This window comes from Pan troglodytes, chromosome 7, assembly GCF_028858775.2.
Source record: "Pan troglodytes isolate AG18354 chromosome 7, NHGRI_mPanTro3-v2.0_pri, whole genome shotgun sequence".
In the NCBI taxonomy this organism is placed as follows: Eukaryota; Metazoa; Chordata; class Mammalia; order Primates; family Hominidae; genus Pan; species Pan troglodytes.
The window spans coordinates 75,700,099-75,724,548 of record NC_072405.2 but is presented as its reverse complement, the minus strand read 5'-3'; the positions used below and the strand labels follow the sequence as shown (position 1 = coordinate 75,724,548).

Genomic DNA, 24,450 nt, shown 5'->3' with positions numbered 1-24,450 from the left:
CTAAAAGTACAAAAAATTAGCCAGGCTTGGTGGCAGGTGCCTGTAGTTCCAGCTACTCAGAAGGCTGAGGCAGGAGAATGGAGTGAACCTGGGAGGCAGAGCTTGCAGTGAGCTGAGATCGTGCCACTGCACTCCAGCCTAGGTGACAGAGCGAGACTCTTGTCTCAAAAACCAAAACAAACAAACAAACAAAAAACAGAGCCTGCAAACGTAAAGTATGCTGAGATTTAAATAATCAATAATTGATACTTGGTTATCATAATCCACACCAACATCTCTAAACCTTAACCTTTGGCTCTTTATGCTTATCATATAGATATAAGCAGACCAGAGCATACCCATTCTGCTAAGTCTAGTCAAATCCAATAAACAAACAGAACCCAGTTAAAACTGAGTTTGCCCAATTCCTTCTCCCAAATCCATCAGTCACAAAAAGATGGGAAAATGTTGCTCCTATCCTTTTCCCTCTCAAGGAGTGGAGTACAAATTTCCTCCCCACTATGGGAGCATGAGAAATGGAAAATGACTTCCCTCCTAAAGCAGGACATTGTGCTAGAGGCTGGCGTAGTCAAAAATATAAAATGTGGCTGGGCACCGTGGCTCACGCCTGTAATCCCAGCACTTTGGGAGGCCAAGACGGGCGGATCGCTTGAGGTCAGGAGTTTGAGACCAGGCTGGCCAACATACTACGAATAAAAAAATTAGCTGGGTGTAGCAGGAGGCTGAACCATTGCTTGAAAACGGGAAGCAGAGGTTGCAGTGAGCCGAGATCACACCACTGCACTCCAGCATGGGTGACAGAGTGAGACTCTGTCTCAAAAAACAAACAAACAAACAAACAAAAAACAAATATATATGTGTGTATATATGTGTGTGTATATATATGTATATATATAAACATGATTCTTGTCCTCAAATTTGGACAAGATAATGCCCCCTGCTACAGAGGCTGACAGGGGTTTAGGAGCTGAATGTGAGATATCCATAATGGATACACCGGAGATACGAAGAAATCAATCTGAAAATGTCTAGAACTCAGAATAGAACCCAGGCTGGAAATAAAGATCTAGCAGTGTTTAAAATAATCATTAAGGCTGTGCGAGAAGAGTTTTGTCTGGAAAAAGAGACCCTAGAGTAGGGGAACAGGACCTAGAACAGGTGTCAAAGTGTGATAACATGTGCGGTGGAGGGAGGGGCCAGTGAAAGAGCTTTAGAAGAAAGGGAGGGACAAAGTGACCAGGACAATGTTTCTCACTTCTCATCCATCCAGAGATCCATCTACCGAATGAAAGGTTCTCCATCTTTCTCCTGGCAGATGGCATCGACATGTGCAACTTCCTCCCATGGGTACACCAAAATTTTGACAAATTTCCCTAAATATTGCTAAGATGTAAATACTGTTGCTGGGGGAAAGAGAGGGAGGCTGGGAGACAGGATACAAAGAGAGAGTGAATAAATATATAAAACCATGTTGAAGTCTTTCAGTAGCTATTAATAATACACCCTTAATGGTGATTAACGGCAGTAGCATAAATTAGCCTTTGGGTTATGCCAAATTGCTGAAACACTTGCTCAAACACCCTTGCCTGCCACTCAGGAAAGTACATCAGAACCTAAGTCAGAATGATGTTAAAAGGATAATCTGAAATCTGCTCAAATGTGTAACAGTGAAATCATATTTGTCTGAAAGCTTCATTTGAGAAAAACTGTACCGAAAGTAGCCTGTTTCAATTTACTCTGTCTAAACTCACCCACTCCCTCCCAGGCGGCCATCTGGCAGAAGACCCAAACTTGAACGGGCACAATGGCTCAGGGCCGTAATTCCAGCACTTTGGGAAGCCGAGGCAAACGGATCACTTGAGGTCAGGAGTTCGAGACCAGCCTGGCCAACAAGGTGAAACCCCCTTCTCTACTAATGCCACTGCACTCCAGCCTGTACAACAGAGCGAGACCCTGTCTCCAAAAACAAAACAAAACAAACAAACAAAAAAAACTTGATCCTTGTGGAGCATTTCAGCAGACATTTAATCACCAGAAAGCTAGCGACCTCCTAGGGAGAAGAATGATATGGAGAAAAGAAAATACCTCAATAGCTTCCATGGAGCTTGTCAACATTACAAGTCATTCCTTCACACAGAATAAAGCCTAATTTAGGCTTTTTATAAATTCCTATCGGTTGCTTTTAAGCCTCTGCATTTTCCAAGGTGTTTGGAAAGTAGGTGATGGTTTACTTCAGAATTTAGTCTTCCCCGCAATCCTAGTTAAGCGTCTTAATCCTACAATCTTGAGAGCTAGCCTCTCTCAAAAGATGAGTCCCATTAATAACATGTACTGACAACTGGATTCGAGTCCCACATAAGATTCCTAAAATCAAGGCAGTTAGAAACAAGAGGTTCAAGCTCAAGCAGTCGGGCAATCACGGGGGGAAATACGGTCACAACGGTACGAGCTACGGTGAAGATTAAATAAGTTTTACTAGCAAAGCAGTGCGCACAAGCGCTCCCACGTTAACAATAACAAGCACCGAGGGGCAAGAAAGGCGCTCGGGGAGGCTTGACGGAGCAGGGGAGGCCTGGCCGTTGGGGAGAGAAGGCGCATGGGAACCAAGGAACCGCTCGCCCCCGGGCCCTGGAGGTGGCTGACTAGGAAGCGTCGTCAGGCAACCAGCTATCAACAACACCGCGGGCAGCAGCGACCGCAGTGGCCCAGGAATCCGGACCGTGTAACCAGGGCACCTCCCCGAGCCCGGCAGCTGCAAGACCCCTGCTCACAGAACTCCCGCCCCCAACCCTCATAACTCGTAGTCACCGATGCCGGCCTCATGGCGGCGAAATCCCAACTCTCCACACCCTTAACTCAGGCACCTCCCCCACCGCACCCAGCCGCCACGAGACCCCCTGCCGACAAGAAACCCCCCACCCCCACCCCCAGATTCCAGAGCCTGTAACTCTGGCACGTCGCCGGCCTAGTTGCCTCGAGACCTACGCCCCGAGGGAGCCACTGCCCCTGCCCCCGCTCCGGGGCAGCGAATGCAGCCCCAGGACCCTCCACCCTCAACCTACACCACCCCAGGCCACACCCCGCCGCTCACGCTCCCCATCCGCGGCTGGCTGACTCTTACTCAGGGGAGTGGGCTCGCGTCCGGGGAGACACACAGTGCTCTAGAGGATCGTCGCGGACCGAAGAGGTTACAGCGGCCACCTGGCGCGGGAACAGCATGACAGACCTCCGGCCGGGGCTCCGCCCCTCAGGCCCAGCCCTCCGCTCGCCCTTCGCCAACCGCCGGGTACGGCCCCGCCCCACTGCAGGCGGCCGCGCGGCAAGACATCGCCCCCTGCTGTCCTGGAGGCCGCATAGCTGCCCGCTGCTCTTGGTTCGCCAGTACGCTGGCCGGGGACTTGGTCAACTCGTTCTCCTGCTGTGCCCAGGGGCTATTAAACTGTGGGGGCCACTTCTCAGGCTAAATCTATTCCAGCCTCTCCAACCTCCCATGCACCAGCCAGCTTGGGAACAGTGTAAGAGCCTGGAAAGAAAAATGGGGAGGGGTGGTAGTGAGAGGAAAAGTGTTGGCATACCTCTCAGGGCATTACTCCTAGCCCAGGAGTGTGGTCAACATTGGGTCCTGGGCTTTCATTACCATTTTCAACATATTATTCAGTTCACCCCAATACAATCGCATATGGCCATATGCTACCACTAGAAAAGAGACCTCTAGTTTCCCAGGAGAGTGGAACTAAGGGTAGGTATTAATGTACTATTTTACCCTAAATTTCTTTGTAAGATGGTTTTAAAGGAAATTTTCTTCAACGGAAAGTCAGTGCCAAAACAGCAAGCTGTGGTGTGGATTCAATAATTCTAATGTTTTTGTCTTAACTGATTATTACACCGCATTGTAACAGTTATAGAAGCACCTACGGAGACTTACAGACATAATGGAAGGAATGGTAATTGGAGTGTCAAGAAAGAGTTCGTGGTCGATCTCACTGGACTGCATTTTTAAAGATTAATAGGAGTCCCCAGGCAGAAAATTTACGAAAGAGCGTTTCAAGCAATGCTGACCACATATGCAAAGCCAAAGTAAAGATATCTGCATTGCTAGAATGAAAAGTTTCAAGGGGGGACTAAAAAGAGATGAAGCTGGAAGAGGTGCATAGGGGCCAGGTTGTTAACAGCTGTGGTGCTATCTTTTCTTTTTTCTTTCTTTCTTTCTTTTTTTTTTTTTTTTTTTTTTTTTTTGAGACTGGCTCTGTCTAACAGGCTGGAGTGGCGCAATCTCGGATCATTGCAACTTCCGCCTCCTGGGTTCAAACGATTCTCCTGCCTCAGCCTCATGAGTAGCCGGGACTACAGGCGCACATCATCACGCCCGGCTAATTTTTTTTGTATTTTTTTAGTAGAGACGGGGTTTCACCATGTTGGCCAGGCTGGTCTTGAACTCCCGACCTCAAGTGATCCGCCCGCCTCGGCAGCCCAAAGTGCTGGGATTACAGGCGTGAGCCACCGCGCCTGGCCTGTGATGCTATCTTTTCAGGAAAGAAAAGAAAAAAAAATCTTGAACACCTATGCTAGGTGCTAGGAGATAAAACAAGGAACGCAGACCTGCTCCCTGTGTCTTGAAACTTAAAATCTTGCACGGATGGAACAATGAGATGGAGAAAAAAGAAAACCTAAAACACGTGAACTAATTTAAAAAATTAAACATTGTATTAACTGTAGGAAGAAAACAAACCAGTTGCCGAGATTAATTACGCTTTGGGAACAAATGCGGTTCACAGGAGTGCCAAAGATTTAACTGTAACCTGTTACGAGAACGGTGTACTGGACATTTTCAGATCAGTAATGGCACATTATATATACGTAGATGTTAACTTTTACCAAAGCGCAAAAAAGCAATCAAGGAGTACCCACTGCCTCCTCGCATCGATAGAAAAAGCCCATCTGCAAGTGAAGTGCCAAGCCACCACGAGCCCGTTAGCTTTTACGCATGTACAGTGAGTCATCTTGAAGTAAACGGGAATGCCATGTTTATCTTCCTCTCAACCAGCTTCCAGAACGACTTTTAGCTCATTTGTACAACAGACAGCCTTACCTTTTAGTCTTTCAACAAACTTATCTCATTTAAGGTACCTATACCCACACAAAAACACTTTCCGCCCTCCACATGCCGCTCTTAAGGCTCCAGCTACCTTTAATATGGCGGAGGCCGAGCCTGCGCAGTAGAAGCAGAGAAGGCAAATACCAGTTTCTGGAATAACGTTACATGCCCTTCTTCCGGTGCGGAAGACTATACCATTCCCATACCCTATAACTTTGTTCTATTTCACACATATAATTTTCCGAGACAAGATGTTCTCATTTAAGCAACAAGAAGATTCGTCTCTCGCTATTACTGTAACTGCTGTTTATATCGTCATGTCCCGGATAGGTCCCTGTCTTCCCTGAATGGTCTCTACCAACTTCACCTCCGGTTCTAGGTGTCATGGCTGCCCCAAGAGTCTAGGTAAGAGTTTGTTCCCGTGGTGCGGAGGGTCAAGGCCCACACCCGGTAACCTAGCGAGGTAAACTTGCGTCTTGGTTGTGGAGACGACAACTTCTCCGCTTCCTCGGCGATGGCGGCGTCCGGGAGCGGTATGGCCCAGAAAACCTGGGAACTGGCCAACAACATGCAGGAAGCTCAGAGTATCGATGAAATCTACAAATACGACAAGAAACAGCAGCAAGAAATCCTGGCGGCGAAGCCCTGGACTAAGGAGTGAGGAGGTCCCTGGCGAGACGCAGGGGAGGGAAAGGGTGGCGGAGTTTAAGAGACCCAGAGGGAGAGGGAGGTAAAAGGGGTGAAGAGCTTTCACCGACTGGGAGGGGGACAGAATATGCGTCTTGGATCTGCAAGTAGAGCCTAAGCCCTCCGCTGGGGCTTTCACTCCCCTTTCTGTCGCTTTAATCCATTTGCCCCCGGGTGATGTAAGAGGAGAACAACAAGCGGTGATTTAAGTTGTCACTTCTGAACATCCGTATTGTCATATATGCCACACACCCTACCTTGAGCCCAGTGTCGACATGCACCTTGTTTGGGTCTTCAACTAATCCCAAACTGGGGATTGCAGCTGTTTTCAGAAATCGAGTCAGCAGCCCAAGGTCTCAAAAATAGCTATGAGCTATTTTCTTTTCTTTTCTTTTCTTTTAATAGAAATGGGTCCTCGCTGTGTTGCTCAGGCTGATCTCGAGCTTCTGCCTTCAAGCGATCCTCCCGCCTTGGCCTTCCAAAGTGCTGGGATTACAGGCGTGAGGCCTGGGCCTATAATAGTTTTTTGATTGCTGGTAATTATTTCGGAGGCACACGGAGGCTCTACCTGGTCTCTAAAATGTTACTCCACCAGTTCCCATAAGCCAGAAATTATAAAAATAGAGCTTAAGACCTTTTGCCCTTCAACAATATCCATTTTTCCCTGGGAGTGGTGACAAGTCGAGGGATCTTTACCCATAATATTTATCTTTTCCTGAGAGCATCTCCTGAGAGATTTCCTGCTCTCAGGAAAAGATAATTATTACGGGTTATGTTTGAGAGTAAAAAGAGCACGAAAGCTAATGGTTAGATAGAAAGGAGAGCTGTGGTCAACAAGAGGACATACTTCTACTGCCTCACAGTTTTTTTTTTACAAGGCTAGCCTTGTCTCTCAGTATTCAGATTCCACAATGGTGAACTGCGGAAGCACCTAGCTAGAGATTTCCACGTCATTTAATTTTCATGACAACCCAGTACAGTATATCCATCCTTTTTTTTACAAATTAAAAATCAAGCAAATACGTTATGTAATTTATGATCATACTGACATAAGTGAACTCTCAACTGAGCAATAGTCAGACCTAAGATCAAATCTCACAGCTGTCACTAACTAGTTGATTGACCTTAGGAAATTTACTTATCCATCTTCATTTGTCATAATATGGAAATAAGACCTACTTATTGGTATTGTCATAGAGATTAGGTGAGATAATGTATAAAAAGAGTCGTCTAGAATGTATGTAATAGGAGCACAGTAACTTGTCTTTCTTCTTTTCTCCAGTAAAGGGAGAAGCCAAGATTTCGATTCATGTCTTGACTTCCAACATGAGGTCTACACATTTTTCAGCTTTTGGTTGAAATCTGGCAAAGCTTAGGAATTAAATTTGGATTCTTTCTGTGGGCAGACATCTAAAAAGGCTTTGTAGAGACGTTGACTGACTGCTCTGTAAGGCTTCTTAAGTTGCTTGGTTATCTGCTTGCTTCTGTAACAGGCTGTGCATTTTAGGTTCGTGTACTCTTAAATATTTGGAAACTGTTGGCCTGCCTCACTGTCTAATTGTGGCTCTAATTATATTCATCCTAGCTGTCTTGGGCTGCATTAATGAGACCAAAATGTAATTTTATTCAAGAGTTTAATTCACTGATGACCAACTCTGAAATAGTGATCATAGGAGACTAGGATATTAGGGCTACTTTTTAATTTAAGGCTGATATAACAGGGAAGCCCACCCTTCAACACTCTGTTCTTTGAGAGTAGGGTTAAGAGACAGGTTAATAATGCTGATAACAGCTAGCACTTATTAGGGTTCTAGTATGTGTAAGGCACTAAGCACTTTATATACATTATTTCATTTATTTCATCCTAACAACAATTATGAATATCCCTATTTACAGAAAAGGAAACCTAGGCACAGATATTACAGGGTTGTCCCAATACCACAGCTAGGGAATGGCAATGTCAAGATTCAGACCTTAGCAGATGAATGTCAGAACCCACATTCTTAACCATTAGGCCAGAAGGTTAGGCCTCAGAACAGTTAGGCACAACCATCCAAGCAGTCAGAATCCAAGATTGGGTGATTCCAAATTAATGGAGAAAAAGTCTATTGAACTGGTCATGTTACTCCCTTATTTGAATAGCATATTAAAAAAGTATTTCAGACTTTTCCCCCTCCCCTAAGGGGGATACGTTGCTGCACTATGACATACTTATTGTTTCCAGCCTGCAAAAACTGTCCTTTTATACTTTTTCTCCCCGTAGTCTACACTCCCTTTCCATCGCTCTAAATTCCTTCAATACTTACTCTTTATCTTCATAAAAACTTTTCTGAAATTTTACTTTATATAAGGAATTTAATTACATTGTGATTTTGTTTTGCAGTCACCATTACTTTAAGTACTGCAAAATCTCAGCATTGGCTCTGCTGAAGATGGTGATGCATGCCAGATCGGGAGGCAACTTGGAAGTGATGGGTCTGATGCTAGGAAAGGTGGATGGTGAAACCATGATCATTATGGACAGTTTTGCTTTGCCTGTGGAGGGCACTGAAACCCGAGTAAATGCTCAGGCTGCTGCATATGAATACATGGCTGCATACATAGAAAATGCGAAACAGGTAAAAATGTTGTTTCTTATAGTTTAGTAATTGCAAGTTAGAGTCTCAAGGTGACTTTTGAGTTTCTAAACTTAAAATTATCCCCTTTACATGAAATTTTATATTTAAATTTTAATGATTTATATATAAAATGTACGAGATTAAAAGCCTGATAAGATTTATAGCATGGTTTTTTTTTGTTTTTTGTTTTTTGTTTTTTTTTCGAGACAGGGACTCACTCTGTTGCCCAGGCTGGAGTGCAGTGGCGTGATCTCGGCTCACTGCAACCTCCATCTCCTGGGCTGAAGCAATTCTCCCTCCTCAGCCTCCTGAGTAGCTGGGACTACAGGCGTGCACCAGTAGGCCTGGATAATTTTTCTATTTTTAGTAGAGACGGGTTTTCTCTGTGTTGGCCTGGCTGGTCCCAAACTCCTGTCCTCAAGTGATCCACCACCTCAGCCTCCCAAAGTGCTGGGTTTACAGGCATGAGCCACTGCACCCGGTCTATGGCATGGATTTTATTTTCTTTTTAAATAAACTCTCACACTTATTATCAGATACGTGTTTAAAATAAAAAAATTTGGAAACAACCTAACTCAGTTCCTGAGTATAAAACTGGCTAAATAAATTATGGTATATCCATCAGTGGACTGCCAGGCAGCCTTTAAAAGAAAAAAAAATAAAAAGGTAACCATCATATATATTGATGATTTATATGAAGCAAACTCCAAAGCAGTTTATTGAGTGAAAAAACAAAGTGTAAAACATTATTATGTTATGTGGTATGCTATTGTGTGTGTTTTTATCAATCTATATATGTGCAAAGAATATGTATTCTGTATACAAAGAATATCTCTGTAAGGGTAAGCAATTGCCCATAGATTTCGCATCTGGGCTGAGAAAACTGGGTAATTGAGGAGGAGATGGGAAGGAGACTGGTTACCCTTATTGTACTGGTACCTTGTAAATTAATTAAAGAGTAATCTTAAACTTTTTTGCCCCTTCATTTGTTAGGTTGGCCGCCTTGAAAATGCAATCGGGTGGTATCATAGCCACCCTGGCTATGGCTGCTGGCTTTCTGGGATTGATGTTAGTACTCAGATGCTCAATCAGCAGTTCCAGGAACCATTTGTAGCAGTGGTGGTAAGAATTTTAAAACCAGTTTAATGAAGTTCTTTATGAAGATTTGCTGAAGCAAGTATACTGAGAAATAAGAACAGTGTAGTAAAGAGAAATTGCTCTGGTATCAGTCTGCCTAGGTTTCAATGTGAATTCCATCTCTTAGAAGCTGGGACTTTGAGCAAGTTATTTAACCACTGTGTATCTCGCTTCTCCCCTCTGTAAATTGTGGGTAGTCATAGCATCTATATCGCAGTGCCAGCTCATCATAGGCATTCAATCAGTGTTGACTGAACTGAGTTAAGCAGGAATTGCTAGAGCAGCTCTTATTATGTTCAGGGTGTTTTAAGTGCAATCCAGGTTTTATGAGGAAGGTAGGAATTATTCACCTCTTAAAAGGACAAAAGAAAACTTTTTAAAAATAGATGAGCAAACCTTCAAATAATATTCTTAAATGTTATAATAATTTGAATCTCTAAGTTAGCTGTGAGACACTTATATTACCCTCTTACTGAACTTTTATGGTTTTTTGGTTTATTCTTATTTGGTTATTATGTATGTATATAGTGTTATATGTATGTATACATTTCTAGGTTTATAATGTTTAAAAGGCATACAGTTTTATATCAGCAAATATTAAATATATCTTTCTTATAGATTGATCCAACAAGAACAATATCCGCAGGGAAAGTGAATCTTGGCGCCTTTAGGACATACCCAAAGGTAACTTTTTTTTTTTTTAAGAGTTAGAGTCTCGCTGTGTTACCTAGGCTGGAGTACAGTGGCTATTCACAGGCTTGATCATAGTGTACTACAGCCTTCATCTCCTAGGCTCAAGCCAACTCAGCCTCCCAAGTAGCTGGGACTGTAGGAATGCTTAGTAATTTTTAAAATTATAAGTCCTTACATTTTTTTAATTCCAAATATTTGACTTATTATTAAAGACATTAGCAATATCTCTTGTTATTAAAACAATTTAATAATATTTACAAAATAGTAAACTACCACAAGCTGTCCCTAGCAAAGGGTAATACATTTATGTTATATATTGTTAATTTTACTGGAAAAGCAGTCTTTATTTATTAATAAGTATCTGTGTGCCTGTGGCATTCTGCCAGGTACTAGAGAAAAAACAAGCTAAATCTATAGGTCTATTTCCTTCCCTGGCAGGAGGCTGCAATCTGAAATAGTTATTAGAACAAAAGTACATCACCTAAGGAGAAGAAAAATAAATCTGTAAGCAAAATCCAGCCTACAGCCACCAAACTGGGTGGGGGGAAAGTAGAAACAGTATTTTTTTTTTATTAGAATGCTCATGTTAAATATTTGCCTCCGAAAGTTAATAATCCTATTATTAGAAAGCTCCATAGAAAACATGTTTTTCTCGTTTATATATATATATAGATAGATAGATAGATAGATAGATAGATAGATAGATTTTTTTTTTTTTTTTTTTTTTTTAATCTTCTGTTTACCTCATTTTTGTTTAGGGCTACAAACCTCCTGATGAAGGACCTTCTGAGTACCAGACTATTCCACTTAATAAAATAGAAGATTTTGGTGTACACTGCAAACAGTAAGTAATTTAAAAACATATCTGGGCCAGGCACGGTGACTCACACCTATAATCCCAGCACTTTGGGAAGCCACAGTGAGAGGATTGCTTGAGGACAGGAATTCGACACTAGCCTGGGCAACATAGTGAGACCCCATCTCTACAAAAAATGTTATAAAAGTTAGCCAGATGAAGTGGCACAGTCCTGTAGTCCCAGCACTCAGGAGGCTGAAAGAAACCTTAGATATCAACCAGTCCAAGCCCTTTATTTTACAGATGAGAAAAAAGGCATAGACAAAATGCATTTCATGATAGCTTTTACAATAATAGTATATGAATTTAGGTAAATGTTTGCATTTTTAAATTTTTTTCTTTTGCATTTTTTATTAATGTTTCAAACTAGCATGTCATTTGCCTTTTAAACAACCTAAACTTTTTTTAATGTACAAGATACTTGGCCTATATAAAATTATAACAAGTGAAAGATGGGTTCAGGACCAGCTGACACTAGCATGTCTGCAGCCCTCAAAATATATAATTTCTACTGAACAAAGATTCTTTCTAATCTTTGAAAGATTTGAAAGACTAAAGAAGCCATATTAAAAAGTTAAAGTTATAAAGTGTAAGAATTCTTACTAAAAACCACTGTATTACATACCCTCCCCCCACCCCCAAGACATAGTCTTGCTCTGTTGCCCAGGCTGGAGTGCAGTGGCGTGATCTTGGCTCACTGCAACCTCCGCCTCCTAGGTTCAAGCAATTCTCCTGCCTCAGCCTCCCAAGTAGCTGGGATTATAGGTGTGTGCCACCACACCCAGCTAATTTTTGTATTTTTAGTAGAGACAGGGTTTCACCGTGTTGGCCAGGCTGGTCTCAAACTCCTGACCTCGTGATCCACCCGCCTTGGCCTCCCAAAGTGCTGGGATTACAGGTGTGAGCCACTGTGCCCGGCCTACGTACCTTTTTTGATGGTGAATTTTATGATGTATGAATTATATCTTAAATTATTTTAATGTTAAAGAAGCCAATGGGGACAGTTTTCTCTACCTTCTAAATATATCTCACCACCTCTTTTACTATCCTTTTCACCCAAGCCACTGCCATCTGGAGCCTCAATCAAGCACTTGCCTTCTGGCCAGTCTTTCTACTTGTGCCCTTCACTTCTTAAAGCTCTGTTTTCAGCCAGACTGATTCTGTTAAGATGTAAGCCGGATCATACTCTTCCTTTTCAGAATGACTTCCCATCTTACCAAGAACAAGATCCTTAGTCCTTATCACAGACTGCACAACTCTGTGTGGTCTGGCTCCTACAGCCTCTGTGAGCTCATCTCCTATCACTGAACTTCTGCTGGTCTGCAATCCAGCCATATTGACTTCCTTATGGTTTGTAAAATGTGCCAGCAGGCTCATGGCTCAGAGCACTGGCACTTGCTGTTCCCTCTGCCTAGAACGCTCTTATTTCCATGTGGCTCACTAACTGCTTTAAGCATTGAGTATCTGTTTACAGGGTCGTGCTAATAGAAAATGTTCATTAGTTCATTAGGCATGATCATGGTGTAGTATTTTACCTATGTAAAGTAACACCTCTGTTTCCTCTTTCCCCGCTTTTTCTTCTTAGCACTGTAACCATCTGATATGTTTTGACATCTTTTTTTTGACCCCTTTAGAATGTGAACACAAATTTACTGCTGTATCCTTGGATTTAAAACAGGGCATGCCACATAGAAGAGGGCACCAAAAAAAATTGCTGCTTAAATGAATAAATGATTATCTACTGCCCTCTTTTTCTATACCACTTATGCCAACTTCAAAGAATTACTTTGGCTACCCATGTGCTACTACTGCTCTAATTTTTCTATTTAGAAGTTCTTAGAAAATTCTAGAATTTCTAAAATTGAATTCTTAAATATATGTGGTTTTCAATAATCTCTGACATATTTCTGTAAATACAATTCTCTTTTCTTCCTTTTTTTTGGTTCCTGTTTTTTTATTTCAGATGGAGTCTCACTAGGTTGCCCAGGGACTACAGGCACACCACTGTGCCCAGCTATAGAAACAAATATATATTCAGATAGAAGTTTAGTGTTAATTATTTAATTTGCTCTATTAAAAAGAATTTAAATGATTCCTGTTTGAGAGAATTGCTCCTAAGCCTGGAAATACCTTTGCTGTGATACTTTAATCTTCAGAGGAACTCTCAATTTTTTTTATTTATATTGAGTTGTATCAAAGGTTTATACTTCAAAACAAAAAAAGATTGAGACAGTTTATGTTTTCCGTATTCAAACAGATCTACTTTCCCTGTTTGTCTATTCCGTTAGTTTATCCTTCTGTCTTCCTTAAATAACTTTTTTTTTTAAGATCGTGTTGCGTACCAATCCTTAAATAACTTTCTTTTGGCAAATACCTTACCTTGCCACTCTGAAATATGAGCCTACCAAAGAGGGATAGCTACTTTGCTAGCGGCCTACATTGCTAAAGACTAGAATTTTGAACCTGGAATTGCTAAAATGTTCTTTTTTTTTTTTTTTTTTTTTTTAATGGAGTCTTGCTCTGTCACCCAGGCTGGAGTGCAGTGGTGTGATCTCAGCTCACTGCAAGCTCTGCCTCCCAGGTTCACGCCATTATCCTGCCTCACCCTCCCGAGTAGCTGGAACTACAGGCGCCCACCACCATGCTCGACTAATTTTTTGTATTTTTAGTAGAGATGGGGTTTCACCGTCTTAGCCAGGATGGTCTCAATCTCATGACCTCGTGATCTGCCCGCCTCAGCCTCCCAAAGTGCTGGGATTACAGGCGTGAGCCACCGTGCCCGGCCCAAAAATGTGCTTTGTGTGTGTGTGTGTGATGGAGTCTCACTCTGTCGCCCAGGCTGGAGTACAGTGGTGCCATCTCGGCTCACTGCAACCTCCGCCTCCCAGGTTCAAGTGATTCTCCTGCCTCAGCCTCCCGAGTAGCTGGGATTACAAGCACACACCACCACACCCAGCTAATTTTTTTATTTTTAGTAGAGACAGGGTTTCACCATGTTGGCCATGCTGGTCTCGAACACCTGACCTCAGGTGATCCACCTGCCTCAGCCTCCCAAAGTGCTGGGATTACAGGCGTGAGCCAACACGCCCAGCATGATGTGTTTAATTTATTATGTTTTATTTCCTCATGCTAAACTTTAATCCGTAAGCATTTTTGCACTTTGGGAGTCTGAGGCGGTGGATCACTTGAGGTCAGGAGTTCGAGACCAGCCTGGACAACATGGTGAAACCCTGTCTCTGCTAAAAATACAAAAAATTAGCTGGGCATGGTGGTGGGCGCCTGTAATCCCAGCTACTCGGGAGGCTATAGCAGAATGATCACTTGAAGCTGGGAGGCAAACGTTGCAGTGAGCCCAGATAGCACGACTGCACTCCAGCCTAAGTGACAGAGTGAGATTGCGGCTCAGAAAAAGCATTCTGTTTTTAAAAGCGTGCCTATGTGTCTTTATCTTTCGCACCACTAACCTCTGAGTCTGAACCTCTGTCTCTTCTCATCTTCCCTGCTGCAGTGGCTTCCTTTGTGGAATCCCTGCCTCCAGTTTCTCTCCTATAATATCTCCTAATGGTACTATAAAACACCCCTTTGACTGTATTATTACTCTACTCAAGTACCTTCCATTCTACTCAAGCACCTTCCAAGAGTCCCAGGTATCTACAGGATAAAGTTTAAATTTCTTTTTTTTTTTTTTTAAGACAGAGTCTTGCTCTTGTTGCCCAGGCTGGAGTGCAGTGGCGCGATCTCGGCTCACTGCAACCTCCGCCTCCCGGGTTCAAGCGATTCTTCTGCCTCCGTCTCCCAAAGTTTGGCCGAGCACTGTGGCTCCCAGCACTTTGGGACGCCAAGGCGGGCGGATCACCTGAGGTTGGGAGTTCAAGACCAGCCTGACCAACATTGTGAAACCCCATCTCTACCAAAAATACAAAAATTAGCTGGGCATGGTGGAGGGCGCCTGTAGTCCCAGCTACTCGGGAGGCTGAGGCAGGAGAATCGCTTGAACCCGGGAAGCAGAGGTTGTGGTGAGCTGAGATTGTGCCATTGCACTCCAGCCTGGGTGACCAAGCAAGACTCTGTCTCAAAAAAAAAAAAAAAATTCTTAACCTTTTGTGTAACATCCTTCACCACCTAGACCCCAGCATAGCTTTCTAAGCTTCCCCTCACATAATTCTTCTCTTGCTAAATTTTCCAGCTAAACCCATTGCCTTATTATCTCTTACATGTCTTTCCTTTTTGTGTGTTGATGCTCTCTGCCTAATGCCCTCCTTGCTCTCCACATATCCATACCATAGACTCAAAAATGTTTACCCTACACCTTGCCTTTTCCCTGAGGCTTCTCAGGCAGTTCTAGCTTGAGCTCCTCTATATGAAGAATACTTATTATCTCTAACCCTTAGTTGGTAGGTGATTCATTTTATATAGCACTGTAGCATCACTTATTGTTATTCAATGTATATCATTATATTTAATTTTGATGTGGGTTTAGACCACATCCCCCATATAAATGTTGAGTTCCTTAAGGTAAAGATGTCTCATGCTTTTTTATATCCATTGATACACAGAAGCATGTGTAAGTTTAAGATGTAAGTTTACATCTTAAAAATATATGTATTTTTCAGACATTTAACTAGATTTTTCCTTACTATGCCCTGATGATAAATAAGGCACCTTTGAAAGTGGGAGCAATTATTTTAGATGTCTTAAGGACCTACCTTAAAATTTGCTTTTCAAAAAGCAGTAGGTCCTAACTGGGGAATTAGGAAGGTAAGAATGGAATCCACATGTCATTTTTATCATTTTAAAGAGGCTAACAAAAATTATAGTTGACCCTAGAGAGGCAGCTTATTAAGTTTATGTGCTGTTGGCTTGAATTTATGAACTCAGTAACAGGAATAAACTTGTCATTCAGAAGTTTTGACTGGTTGTTAATAACATTTGGGGAATTTCTGGGCTCTACAGAAAAAAAGGAATAAAACAAGAAGTTTAGTAGGAGATTTGGATCCACAACCCTTGAAGTGTGAGGAAACCATGGTTAGCTATTGCCTTATTGGAATAAAAACTAAAATGTGAATATTTGAGAATAAAATGTAACTCACTTAAATCTGGCCATAAGTTTTATGTGACGTAGTTGAATTTTTTTTTTTTACTTACTAAATTTTATGCTTTTATTTCATAGATATTATGCCTTAGAAGTCTCATATTTCAAATCCTCTTTGGATCGCAAATTGCTTGAGCTGTTGTGGAATAAATACTGGGTGAATACGTTGAGTTCTTCTAGCTTGCTTACTGTAAGTACTATACTTGTAAAGAATGCATTTGAATTTTATCTAAGCTCCATAGCTGTTTAATATCTGAAACACTGTTTCACAGAAAGGCTGTACCTGACTTGGCCAAGACACCAGGGCTAGGGTGGGATTCTGCACCACCACAGCTGGATTAGGATTCTAGGCCAATTCAGGATCTGTGTCATGACCCATAGAGACCAAGTCTAAGTAGCAAACAGAGTGTCCAGATCAGGGTGAGATCTGCCCCTGCCATAAGGAGATTTATGGATTAAAAAAATACACATATTGATTTTTGTGTATCAAGTGTCTCAGCTTGGACTCTGGTTACAAGTAACAGGATACCTAATGAAACGAGCTTAAACAAGAAAGGGAATTGTGTAAGTTGCAAAGTTGAGGAATAGGGCTTAACTCAGGCACAGCTAAGTTTGCATTCAACCAATATTATGAGGTCTTGTTTTTTTCTCTCTCTCTTAGCATTGATTTCATCTTAGTTAACGCTAGTTTCAGGCTTCATGTGAAAGCAAGACGGCAGCTTTAGCTTTAGACCTCCAAGTTTCTCAGCTTCACGTTCAAAAAGAAGGTCAAGATACACACACACACACACTCTCTCTCTCTCTCTCTCTCTCACACACACACACACACACACACATTTCCGGGCAAAACTTCATTGTGTCTGACTGGCTTTACTTAATCACATGCCCATGTTTAGTCCTGGTGTGGGCCAACTGAATAAGCTTGATGAGCGGCTTGGGCCACGGCAAGTGCTTTACTGCTGAGCCGCAGCGTAGAAAACTCCTTCAGGAGCTCAAGGACTAAAAATGGGGAGGAGAGCTTCCCAGAGGGAATCAGAAGAGCATTACTTTAAAGCAGTAGATACTAGGAGAAAAAAAAAAGAGGCCGGGCGCGGTGGCTCACGCCTGTAATCCCAGCACTTTGGGAGGCCGAGGCGGGCGGATCACAAGGTCAGGAGATCGAGACCATCCTGGCTAACACGGTGAAACCCCGTCTCTACTAAAAATACAAAAAATTAGCCGGGCGAGGTGGCGGGCGCCTGTAGTCCCAGCTGCGCGGGAGGCTGAGGCAGGAGAATGGCATGAGCCCCGGGGGGCGGAGCCTGCAGTGAGCCGAGATCGCGCTACTGCACTCCAGCCTGGGTGAAAGAGTGAGACTCCGTCTCAAAAAAAAAAAAAAAAAAAAAAAAGAGTATCACTGAATTTTTTCTGATAATATCATAAAAACTTAACATATTTGGTAGGATATTTAACAAACTTCTCTATATTTAGAACTTAGGAACAATTTTTTTATTTTTCTAAAAAAGTAGGCCATTTCATATACTGCAGTATATATAGTGGTTAGAACCACAGGATTTAGAATTAAATAAACTGGGTTTGGAGAATATGAGCTACAGCAGCAGGAGTCATAGCAGGACCGGCACTTAGAAGTTTCTTATGCTCTTTGATGGAGTATTGGTTGAAAGGAGTACAGCTGAAACTGTAACCAAAGGAGGCATTACGCTTCCAGAAAAATCTCAAGGTAAAGCATTGCAAGCAACAGTAGTAGCTGTTGGATTGAGCTTTCAAGGAAAAGGTGGATTCAACCAGTTAATGTGAAAGTTAGAGATAAAGAATTATTCTCCCAGAATATGGAGGCACAAAAGTAGAGAACTACTTTGCAACTCTTCAGGTTTATTCAGTTGACCTGGAAGGCCAAGGATTTTTTTTTTTTTTTCTTTTTCTTTTCGAGACAGGATCTCTGTCTCCGTTGTCCAGGGTAATGTGGTGGCACGATCTCAGCTCACTGCAGCCTCAACCTCCCAGGCTTGAGCGATCCTCCTGCCTCAGCCTCCCAAGTAGCTGGGACTACAAGGGTGAGCCACCACACCTGGCTAATTTTTGTATCTTTTTGTGGAGACAGGGTTTTGCCATGTTGCCCAAGCTGGCGTTGAACTCCTGGGTTTGAGCAATCTGCCCGCCTTGGCCTCCCAAAGTGCCATTACAGGCCGTGAGCCACCATGCCCAGCCAGATTATTTCTTATTTAGAGATGCTGACATTCTTAGAAAGTATGTAGACTGAAGTAAATCACTATTGAAATGCCATCAACATGAAGCTGCTCATTGCACTTAAGTTCTGAAATATTTAATTATGTAAATAATTGCCATATCTCTTCTATAATAAATGATATCTATACTAAAAAATAAAACTGACTTTGAAAACAACTCTGCCACTTTACTAGTTCTGAATGACTTTCAGAAAGTTATTTAATGTGACTAAGCATTTCTTTGTTGTAAAATGGTGATATACTACATACATCATTAAGTACTCTGAGAAAATTAAATGGGCTACTTTATATAAAGCAATTAGCAAAGTGTCTGGCATATAATAAAGCCTCAATTAATGATTTTTTTTAATTTGGTGCATTATATTCATGGGAAAAGACCTCACTTAAGCCTATTATTTACTGGAATTTTTTTTTTTTTTTTTTTTTTTTTTTTTTTTGAGATGGAGTCTCACTCTGTCACCCCGGCTGGAGTGCAGTGGTGCAATCTCAGCTCACTGCAACCTCCACCCCTCCAGGTTTAAGCAGTTATCTGCCTCAGCCTCCGGAGTAGCTGGGATTACAGGTGCGTGCCACCACGCCCGGCTAATTTTTTGTATTTTTAGTAGAGACGGGGTTTCACCATCTTGGCCAGGCTGGTCTTGAACTCCTGACCTCGTGATCCACCCGCCTCAGCCTCCCAAAGTGCTGGGATTACAGGCGTGAGCCACCGCGCCCGGCTGGAATTTTTTTTAGGCTAGTCAAGTGAAGCAGTGTATTTACTGTTATTTTAAATACAACTCTGACAAGCTTTCTGTTCTTTTTTTCCTTTTTTCCTTTTATTTTATTTTATATTTTATTTTATTATTTTATTTTACTTTATTTATTTTATTATTTTATTTTGAGACAGGGTCTCACTCTGTTGCCCAGGCTGAAGTGCAGTGGTGCAATCACATCTCACTATAGCCTGGACCTCCTGGACTCAGGTGATTTTCCCACCTCGGCCTCCTGACTACAGGATGTACACCACCATGCCTGACTAATTTTTTATATTTTTTCATAGAGACAGGGTTTTGCCATGTTGTCCAGGCTTGTCTGGAGCTTCCGGGCACAAGCCTTCTGCCCACCTTGGCCTCCCAAAGTGCTGGGATTACAGGCATGAGCCACGGCGCCCAGTATCTGTTCTTATTTCTTATCCTTAGTAGTCAGAAGTAGCAAATTAGGATGGAGAATGATCATAATAGCAAATATGTGTTACATGCTTCCTATGTGCCAGACACTGCTAAGTGTTTTATATGTGTTGTTTCCTTAGAGGCAAGTATATTAATAGCAGCCAGAAGTGACACCTGATGGCAAGGGGAGAAAACACTGTTAAGACCAGAACAGTCTGAACCTTTGTATAAGGCAAGCAGATCTACCTACTCAGCCCAATGTCTGTCCCTGTATTCCAGCACTGCATACATGAGGACATTAATAATCAAGAAAAGGTTAAATTACATTTCTCCCTTGTTGTTTTATGTATAGTACATTGCAGCATTTTAAGAACAAATATGTAGATATATGTTCAACTTCTCTCTTCCCCCAGCTAAGGACGTTAATTATAGCATGTAACCTAAGTTATTTTCAAATTTAAGAAATTAGTTTACTATATTCATTTTCTGCACATTTGAAATGTAATTGGATATCTTTTATTGTCATTTTAATAGTATAACTATTTCTGGTAGCCTATATTTTTATGGCTTAAATAGCTCTATAAACTTTAGGGTTTTTTCCAAGTCTGTGGGAGGAAAATACATTGGCTTCCTAAACCATTTAGATCCAGACCAAATGAATATAATTGCATCTTTTAAAAAATATTAAGTTTGTAAAAATCATTGGAAGAACTGGTAGCATTTTAAAGAGCCCCCTATAGTAAGCTGTGATGGCAGCAAATAACTTTTCTTGTTTGGTGACTGACTGTCTTTCCTTGCAAACTGAGCAAATAGAACGACATACTACTTTTTGCCAACTAGTTTATTTCCTCTTCATACTCTTCTATTGAAGATCTAGGAAAGAAATATAATGTATACTTAATAACTTTGTGAAATTTTTTTTGTGTTTTAGACTGCAATTAAAAAGTGATACCCCATAAAAATATTGGTAAAATATGTAATATTATAGTTTCTCAAATGTAGATATACATGTGAGCATATAGCAATGCTCTTTAGTTGTGGTTATAGCTAAGTGAAGAGATTATAGATGTGTTTGTTTACTTCTTTATATTGCTCTACATTTTCCAAACTTTTTGTATAATTATTAATTTTGTAACCAGAAAAGTGTTTTTTTTTTTTTTTTGGAGAGAGTTTTGCTCTTGTTGCCCAGGCTGGAGTACAATGGCGCAATCTCGGCTCACTGCAACCTCCGCCTCCTGGGTTCAAGCGATTCTCCTGCCTCAGCCTCCCGAGTAGCTGGGATTATAGGCTCCTGCCACCACGCCCGGCTAATTTTTTTGTATTTTTAGTAGAGATAGGGTTTCATCTTGTTAGCCAGGCTGGTCTCGAACTCCTGACCTCAGGTGATCCAACTGCCTCAGCCTCTCAAAATGCTGGGATTACAGGCATGAGCCACCGCGCCCGACCCATAGAAGCTTTTAAAATGTTATTTTTATAAATATTGTCATAAGTACTAATTCTGAAAGTTCCACAAAAACAATAGCAAAATTAGCTAATATTACTAAGCCTTTACTAGGTGTCATGAACAGTCCCAAAAACTTTATATGCATTATTTCATTTAACCTTCACAGTAGCTCTAAGGTAGGAATTATCGACTCCCTTACCATTTTCAGAAGAAAACCTGGAGGCATACCTCAGGCCTTCAACTAATCTGCCATAGTTCCAGAACCTGGACTTAGGTCTGTATACTTCAAAGCCTGCCATAATAACAAATAATTAGATTTAAGCAGTCAAGGAGAAAAATTCCAAGTAATCTTTAAATTATAAAAGGGAAAACATCTATCTACACTTTGAACTGCCTGAATTTGGAAGCAGATTTGCAAATGTAATTTGACTTCTCTCCTCACTGACTATTCACTCAGATTTTACAGTGGAATTCTTTGCAAATGAAATATTCTTTGTAGAAAATTAGTTTACATTAAAATATACAGATTTTTAAATGGTAGACTTGTGTTTTGCAGTGACACAATACCACTTTCCCCACAGAATGCAGACTATACCACTGGTCAGGTCTTTGATTTGTCTGAAAAGTTAGAGCAGTCAGAAGCCCAGCTGGGACGAGGGAGTTTCATGTTGGGTTTAGAAACGCATGACCGAAAATCAGAAGACAAACTTGCCAAAGCTACGAGAGACAGGTAAGAGTAAATCTATAAGATTCCTGTTGCCCCTAACTCTTTTTCTTTCAAAATTTGCAAACAATAGTAGTATTCAGATTCCTTATGGCTCAACTTAGTTACAACTTAGAATGGTACCTGAATATTAACTTCTTGGAAACTTTAGGAGTTGTCAGACACAAGTTTTAACTTTGAAAATTTAGGATACCTCAGGTAAGAACATGAAAAGGCTTAAATCAAAGTTCTAAGCAGTGTTACGGAACACTCCCAGTCACCTTTTCTAGGTTCAACTAGAAAGTGTGACAAAACCAGCCCTTAAGTGGATCTTTAAAGTGTGTGTGTGTGTGTGTATGTGTGTGTAACTAGGATTTCTTTTTTTTTTGAGACAGAATCTCGCTCTGTCACCCAGGCTGGAGTGCAATGGCATGATCTTGGCTCACTGCAACCTCCGCCTACCGGGTTCAAGCGATTCTCCCGCCTCAGCCTCCCAAGTAACTGGGAATATAGGCACCTGCCATCATGCCTGAATAATTTTTTTGTATTTTTTGTAGAGATGGGGTTTCACCATGTTGACCAGGCTGGTCTTGAACTCCTGACCTCAGGTGATCTGCCCACCTGGGCCTCCCAAAGTGCTGGGATACCACCGCACCCGGCCAAAATTAGGATTTCTTAAATTTACAAGATGTTAATATTCAGATATTACAGAAGTGATTGTCTCTCTCTTAAATTGTGCTTCTAAAACAGTAATTTAGTATCCCAAATTTTACTACCAAAGATTTTATTAGGAACAAATTTGGGATGTGTTCTTTAATAACTTATGAAATAATTATGTGGACCTTCAGATATATAGGCTATACAAAGTTGCAAAGATTAATAACATTTACTTGCACAGAAATTTGAATTTTAGGCCGGGCACAGTGGTTCACACCTGTGATCCCAGCACTTTGGGAGGCCAAGGCAGGCAGATCACCTGAGATCAGGAGTTCAAGACCAGCCTGGCCAACATGGTGAAACCCCATCTTTACTAAAAATACAAAAATTAACCGGGCGTGGTGGCGGGCACCTGTAATCCCAGCTATTCGGGAGGCTGAGGCAGAAGCATCACCTCCACCCAGGAGGCGGAGATTGCAGTGAGCCAAGATGGCGCCATTGCACTCCAGCCTGGCCAACAAGAGCGAAACTCTGTCTCCAAAAAAAAAAAGAAAGAAAAGAAATTTGAATTGTAATGCAATAATTAGGGGCAGAAAGGAAGGAAGAAACATATTGACTTCTATACACATTTATATGTTGGTATCTATTTTAAGAACTGGTTTGGTTTATAGGGAAAAGAAGAGAAAAGAGTAGCTAAAGTGTATCCTGGGATTGGAGGTCATTTTGGGTTAGCCTTATTTCACTGCCATCTTCTCAGTGGGTTTTTAGAAGGTAGAGCTAGTGGCCTGCATAAAAGTTGCGTTTTTCGGCTGGGCATGGTGACGCATGCTTATAATCCCAGCCCTTTGGGAGGCCAAGGCAGGCATATTGCTTGAGCTCAAGAGTTCGAAACCAGCCTGGGCAACATGGCAAAACCCCATCTCTGCAAAAATTTTCAAAAAAAATTAGCTGGGCATGGTGGCGCAGATCTGTGGTTCCAGCTACTTAGGAGGCTGAGGCACAAGAATCACTGGAGCCTAGGAGGCAGAGGTTGCAGTGACCCATGATTGTGCCATTGCACTCCAGCCTGGGTGACAGAGTGAGACTCTGTCTCCAAAAAAAGTATTTTTCGTTGGCATCAGGAGTCATTTTAGATACTTGCTTTGAGTGTGTGTTTTGTTCATCTGTCTTTATGTATGTCATTTATCAGTTTATCTACATTTATTAATTATGAAGCAAAAATTTTACTATGGCAATGTCTTCAATTATATAAGAAATAGAACAGAAGTAGTAATCAAAAGTAGAGAATTTTCCTTTTTGGGGTAGCTTTACAAGAATTGCATCTCTTCTGAGTATTGGTGGGGTTTTGTCATTTCTTTTGCCTTATACTTTTTATCATTTCTAAAATCTAAGGCCTTCACCCGCTAACCTAAGTTTGACTTCTGATTGTTGGAGGATGCCTGTGATTATTTCAGAAAAAAAGCATAGTATTCTTTAAAATTATTTGTCAAATTATCCTAAGTAATAAACAAGGAATAACAGATTTTAATGTAATATAATATTAGAATCAATCTCTAATTACAGGTTTGTATAATTTTACTCACCTTCTAAAACAGAACAATTGTATCAAATTTTACGTTGTCATTCTCTTGTGAAAGTTCTAGTAAGTAATGAAATGGTCAAAAAGACATGGGGAAGACTAATAAAATCACAAGGGAAAACTTCAGATTGGGGTGGTTTGAGAAGTATGAATAAAACTAAACTCATTGGAGTTACATGGATGGATTGGGGCTGATCTTGTGTGTTTGAAATAGTTTTCAATTTATGACATCATGTGATGTGTGTTTTTTTTCCAGCTGTAAAACTACCATAGAAGCTATCCATGGATTGATGTCTCAGGTTATTAAGGATAAACTGTTTAATCAAATTAACATCTCTTAAACAGTCTCTGAGAAGTACTTTACCTGAAAGACAGTATGAGAAAAATATTCAAGTAACACTTTAAAACCAGTTACCCAAAATCTGATTAGAAGTATAAGGTGCTCTGAAGTGTCCTAAATATTAATATCCTGTAATAAAGCTCTTTAAAATGAAA

At 41.3% G+C, this 24,450-nt stretch overlaps 2 protein-coding genes across 64 annotated transcripts in view; one reads left to right on the top strand and one right to left on the bottom strand.

Moving 5' to 3' along the window:
• The window catches only part of CSPP1 (centrosome and spindle pole associated protein 1), a 132,202-nt gene extending 128,950 nt beyond the window's left edge, over positions 1–3,252 (bottom strand). For 40 of the 45 annotated variants that reach the window (XR_010159269.1, XR_001720593.4, XR_010159267.1 and 37 more), the window contains exon 1: positions 3,122–3,252. Coding sequence is in view for 33 of the 45 variants with exons in the window: in XM_016960239.4 (XP_016815728.3) it covers positions 3,122–3,219 (98 nt within the window). In the remaining 12 variants the exon portion in view is untranslated. Of the gene's footprint in view, positions 1–2,085; positions 2,365–3,121 lie in introns of those variants that run through there. The other 5 variants (XM_063816360.1, XM_063816361.1, XM_063816364.1 and 2 more) reach the window with 2 other exon arrangements.
• COPS5 (COP9 signalosome subunit 5) lies at positions 2,673–24,450 on the top strand. Of its 19 annotated transcripts, none has more exons than XM_063816381.1 (9): positions 2,673–3,286; positions 7,065–7,289; positions 8,166–8,400; positions 9,394–9,522; positions 10,156–10,221; positions 10,989–11,074; positions 16,257–16,368; positions 21,598–21,746; positions 24,212–24,450. In XM_063816381.1, exons 3-9 carry the CDS (start codon positions 8,215–8,217, stop codon positions 24,294–24,296), a joined length of 813 nt encoding a protein of 270 aa, XP_063672451.1. In that variant the 5' UTR covers positions 2,673–3,286; positions 7,065–7,289; positions 8,166–8,214; the 3' UTR covers positions 24,297–24,450. The 19 variants fall into 19 exon arrangements, 17 of the variants coding, with proteins under 17 accessions (XP_063672451.1, XP_063672453.1, XP_063672452.1 ...); XM_063816382.1 differs by having other exon boundaries at positions 2,968–3,739; XM_063816384.1 differs by having other exon boundaries at positions 2,972–3,739; positions 7,065–7,229.